This window comes from Triticum aestivum, chromosome 7D, assembly GCF_018294505.1.
Source record: "Triticum aestivum cultivar Chinese Spring chromosome 7D, IWGSC CS RefSeq v2.1, whole genome shotgun sequence".
In the NCBI taxonomy this organism is placed as follows: Eukaryota; Viridiplantae; Streptophyta; class Magnoliopsida; order Poales; family Poaceae; genus Triticum; species Triticum aestivum.
In genome coordinates, this window is record NC_057814.1 from 113,771,310 (window position 1) to 113,776,357 (window position 5,048).

Genomic DNA, 5,048 nt, shown 5'->3' on the forward strand with positions numbered 1-5,048 from the left:
TGCAACACCTCTCTCTCTCGCAGAAGCTCGGCGAAGCCCTGCCAGAGACCCGATACATCCACCACCACGCCGTCGTGCTGCTGGATCTCCATCAACCTCTCCTTCCCCCTTGCTGGATCAAGAAGGAGGAGACGTCGCTGCACCGTACGTGTGTTGAACGCGGAGGTGCCGTCCGTTCGGCACTCGGTCATCGGTGATTTGGATCACGGCGAGTACGACTCCGTCATCCACGTTCATTGGAACGCTTCCGCTCGCGATCTACAAGGGTATGTAGATGCACTCCTTTCCCCTCGTTGCTAGTAGACTACATAGATGCATCTTGGTGAGCGTAGGAAAATTTTAAAATTATGCTACGATTCCCAACAGTGGCATCATGAGCCAGGCCTATGCGTAGTTACTATGCACGAGTAGAACACAAAGCATCCACTCGTCGGCCGACGTCAGGTAGGTTTGCTTATCCTCGCATCCACTCGTCGGCCGACGTCAGGTAGGTTTGCTTATCCTACGCGGCCCCCTGTAGCGGCGGCCGACGTCAGGTAGGTTTGCTTATCCTCGCATCCACTCGTCGACGGCGAACCCCTAGGATCTCCATTTTGCGTTGTTCTTCGGCGGATTAGAGACCGGAGGGTGTAGTTGAGGGACGGCGCGTGCGCCGTCGATGTCCTAGAGCAGCGGGCAGCCCCCCTGTAGCGGCGGCCGACAGTTTAACTAGTTTCGTTGCTTCATTTCCGTGTTGCTATTGTAGATTAGAGGCAGGGGATGGTCTCGTTTGAGTAGTTTACAGGCAAAACCCTATGGTCTTATGGCCGATTTCACCAATTTCGTACCCTTTTTTAGTGTTCATAGGTCATTTATTTTGTGATTATGTTGATTTCTGAGTAGCATGGATGTTTTTTGGGTTTTGTTGGTGACTGATTGTAGTAGCACTAAGCAGAGAGCGCTCTACATGTGATCAGTGGGATTGTTCTCTATCCTCCCCCCATTTTGAATTGGTTGTTGTTGCTTGGAGAATGTTCATGATTTTTGTTGCTTTGGAGGTACTGAGATTGTGTGGTAATCAGAGTGTCGTGTTGTATACCTGTTGGCCCCCTGTTTTTTACGGAGATGATTGCGGTGTAGAAACAGCTGACCCGCTGCTTCTTTTGTTGCGACATCATGCTTGCTATGCTTCTATATGTGTTTAGCTGAAATTTTGTTGCTTTGATTTATGCACACACACACACACACACACAAGATAAATTTTCCATTTTTGTGTCTCGAATGTGGGTTGTTTTTTATCTGTGTTTTAATGCTGTTCCATGTTCCTTTTTTTCTTTACGCAGCATTTCAGAGGAAGAAGAAGAAATGGAGTCAGATATATTATTTGTGCAACGTTTGCGTGTTGTTGCAAAAACCAAGCTCAATCCACCAAAGAGGCGCATAATAGATGGCATTGGCTTTGGTGATCTCATGAGGATCGCACCATTCACTGTCCATATGAACTGATCGAGTGGATTGTGATGAACATTGACCCTGATACACGCACTGTTTTTCGAGTCATCGATGTGTCGTAACTGGAAGTCGACTCATACACCTCGACTAGTCGATCGGCAGGGCACGACTCGTCAAGAGTCGCTACCCCAGAAAGACTCGTCGACCTCAAAAACCTTGGATACACGTGAGCTGAGGTATCACACCTTCCTTCTAAAATCCCAGGCCTCTTTTTGTATACTTTACTCATAACCTGCAAGTTTGCCTTCATCTGAACCATGTGGTCTCTCACATACTATACAACAAATGTTTTTTGTTTTGTTAGGCTTAATCAGAAGAAGTCAATTGTATTCACAAGAGACATGGTGAAGAAAGTGTTTAATGTCCCCTCAGGTAACAGACTGATGGAGCTCTTGAAGAGACATGAGCAATGTGATCTCCGCAACATTTACCACAAGAATGGGAGGGCTCCCATTGCCCACACAACAAAGTGCTGCATAGAGCGGGTAATGATGATGCTCTCACCTTCTGAAGGCCTTGGGTGCTGTTATCACTTGCAACAGTTTTATGCCCGGGCACCGGCAATATGGTCCCCCTGGAGTGCCTAAAAAGCCTGATAGAGATGGACAAGGTTGCTGAGTTTGCCTGGGATGAGCACATTCTAAACTTTGCGATGAAAGAAGTAAAGAATTTCAAGGACAATGCAAAGCTGCAGCCTTCCTCTCCATTCTTGGTTGGCGGATGCTTCCCTATGCTAGCGGTAATCACAACACCTTATTTGAGTGTTCTTACGTACGTTATTATTTTTTTGTGCTTACAACCCAAGAATAATAATAAAAATTTCTTGTGGCAAAAAAAAGGTTGTATATATGGATCTGGTTTTCCCTCCCCCTGGCATAGATGAGCAGAAATTGAACCTCTCTCTGCCGAGAGCTTGCTTTGTGTTTGATAAGGATTTTGCTCTTGTGTTGGAATACAACAAGAACAAGCTTTGGTTGGGCAAAGCCTCATTCGGGATGCGGCCTGTAAGTTCCAGGATCATTTTCCTCGTCCCTTTTTGAAGCATTTTTTTGTTTGCTTACATTTTCTTTTTGTCTTTTTCATGTGGTTCTTATGCGTGTTTCCCCCTGTTTTTACAGCTCCTCCTTTTGTCAGACACACCATACGCAACATTGAATTCCCAAGGTGGTGGTGCTGCCAATGCTCTGGAAACAGCTGTCGAAGATACAGCGAGGGCTGATGCAGAAATGGGAGGGTCCGCCAATGGCCCAGAGGTGGTTGTTGCTCAAGACCATGCTGCTGCCAATGGCCTGGACATCTCTGGTACTCGAGACGATGGGACTGCAAATGATCCTGTGGGAGATAGCGTTCCGTAGGAAAATGTCAAGAGTGTTGATGAAGAGTTGTGCGGTTCACTAGACCAGTGGCTGAACAACCCAACACCATTTGGTGTAGAGTTGGAGGTGATTTCCTCCCATCCTTGTTTCAGTGCTTCTTTTTAACATTCTTATTTCATCCTTATTAGTAGTATATATTTTTCTAAAGATTTCGCATATTTCTTTCTTATCATGTTCTAGTATGCAAACAACAAACAATTTTTTTACCTTTCTTTCAAGCTCTTCTAATAGTTTTCTTTTCTTTCTTTCTTTCTTTCTTTCTTTTTGTTGATGCAGCTCCCACCACATTTGGCTGCAATCTATGACAAGCACACCAAAACATATGTTGTAGAGCTCAAAGGCGCCCTAAATTCTTTCGGGCAGGTGCTGCAAACAATCCGTTGCAAGCGAACGGGGCAGCTCCTGTTAGATGTTCATGCTGCTTCTAGAAGTTCTCCACCAGAATCAGATGAACAGAACAATATCATTTATGATATTCCAATAGCTCGCAGCGATGGGGTAGGTAAGGTGGGGGAACGAGGTTGTAGTAAAGGTCCAATCAGCAAGGATGCAGAGAAGCCATCAGTTGATAAGGTGGACGAGCCAGTGGAAGGAGCTCGAAGCAATGGGACAAATGTCGCTATTGTCTCAGACTTGCAATCTGAAAGCAAGGTCGATGAGCCAGCTGGCAGAGTGAAGCAAGCGATTTTCTTCGAGAACGCAGAAGGGTAAGGTGCTCCCATTGAGCAGAATCAAGATGGGCATCAAACTATCCCTCAGGAGCACTCCCTGTCTCCCACAAGGAATGCATTATATGAAGATGTGTCATCTTGCAGTTTGTTCCCCGGGGGATGTGAAGTTTTTGAGTGGTGGAGCAGAATCCCAGACAGGCCTACTCCCTCCAATGTAGGGGAGTAGAGAGAGGAGGAACGGGGTTCTGAATGGGACTGGCGGTGGGGATCAACGTGGGCGTCGCACTCATCCTCGCCTTTGGCCGATGCAAGAGCTCCCGCTCCGCGCGTCGCCGGCAGCTGGTAAGCCCAGCGCCCCCCTCCACAGCGCCGGCCACAAAAAAATTGAATTGACGGGATGCTCACGAAAGAATCCTTTTGCTTTCAGTGCACTTCTCGACAATCCCATGTGATTGTTTGTTATATTTTGCATTGATATATTAGTAGTTTCTGGATCACAGGAGTAATCTCATTTATCAGTGTTGTTCCATGTACATTACCTGACAGATATGCCAGGGCCCTGACTCAGTTAGGGTCTAAGCTGATTGTTTGGTTGACGGAGTGAAACTTTTTTGCTTAATAAGTTGTGTAAGCTATGATTTATATAGATATATAAAATCAAAATCTCCATGCTGAGGTTGATATTCTAGTTCTCTGATGTAGTAATTTCCGCCTTTGCCTTTGTGAGTTCAGTAATTCAGTTTGCCTTTTTGTTTTGTTTTGTTTTGTTTTTCGACATCAATTCAGTTTGACAGATGATTATACCGTCTAGTCCATTTTTCTTTCTTCGTGAGAATCTACTACTGTGCATGAAAACATGAATATACATGAGACTTTGCAAACCGGAAAAACTTTGCAAACTGTAACATTTATACATAGATCATTCATGCATATCATATTTTATTGCATTTTCGTTTCGCAATCCTCGAAATTCTAAGCAACTCAAGGACCCTCGGAGAGAGTTGGGGATTTCACTATTTTCATATTTGAATTTTATCAAATATTGAAACGAGGATTATTTGTTTTAATTATTTTTCTCTTCAAAAATATTTCATAATTAAAATAAATGAGAGGAGATAATATGACTTCTCCAAAATAAATGAAATATTGGAGGAAAAATATTAAAATCAAATATTTGATTTTATTTGGATTTACTGCTATTTTATTTGCATTAGAAAAATTGCATGTTTTCAAAATTGCATTTTAGGGCCAAGAAAATGTTCATCTTGTTCTAAATATTTTATTTAGATGGTGAAAATTTGTTTTGGCATTTTTAGATTTTTATTTATTTTTCTAGGATTTATTTTTGGCGGAACTGTTTTTTTTTAAAACTTCAGCGCCCGACTGGGCCGAAGCCCAGCCGAGCCAGGCCGGCCCACCCCGCCGCCACCGCCTTCCCCCGCGTGCCCCGTGCCTGCACCGGACTCCGCCGGAGTCCGGGAGTCCGCCGCCGCCCAGGTGCCCCTTCCCC

The 5,048-nt window shown here is 44.6% G+C and overlaps 1 protein-coding gene across 1 annotated transcript; it reads left to right on the forward strand.

Moving 5' to 3' along the window:
• Window positions 1-1,333: 1,333 nt before the first annotated feature.
• LOC123169161 (uncharacterized) lies at window positions 1,334-3,944 on the forward strand. The gene is made up of 5 exons (XM_044587012.1): window positions 1,334-1,667; window positions 1,796-2,230; window positions 2,331-2,495; window positions 2,610-2,933; window positions 3,144-3,944. Exons 2-4 carry the CDS (start codon window positions 2,057-2,059, stop codon window positions 2,844-2,846), a joined length of 576 nt encoding a protein of 191 aa, XP_044442947.1. The 5' UTR covers window positions 1,334-1,667; window positions 1,796-2,056; the 3' UTR covers window positions 2,847-2,933; window positions 3,144-3,944.
• The last annotated feature ends 1,104 nt before the right edge of the window (window positions 3,945-5,048 follow it).

What these genes read in the sequence shown, in the direction of transcription:
- LOC123169161 (XM_044587012.1), top strand. Translation starts at nt 2,057, where the DNA reads ATGGTCCCCCTGGAGTGCCTAAAAAGCCTGATAGAGATGGACAAGGTT. An exon ending in GATGCTTCCCTATGCTAGCG is followed by an intron (nt 2,231 to 2,330) that starts GTAATCACAACA and finishes GGCAAAAAAAAG; the next exon opens with GTTGTATATATGGATCTGGT. An exon ending in CCTCATTCGGGATGCGGCCT is followed by an intron (nt 2,496 to 2,609) that starts GTAAGTTCCAGG and finishes CTGTTTTTACAG; the next exon opens with CTCCTCCTTTTGTCAGACAC.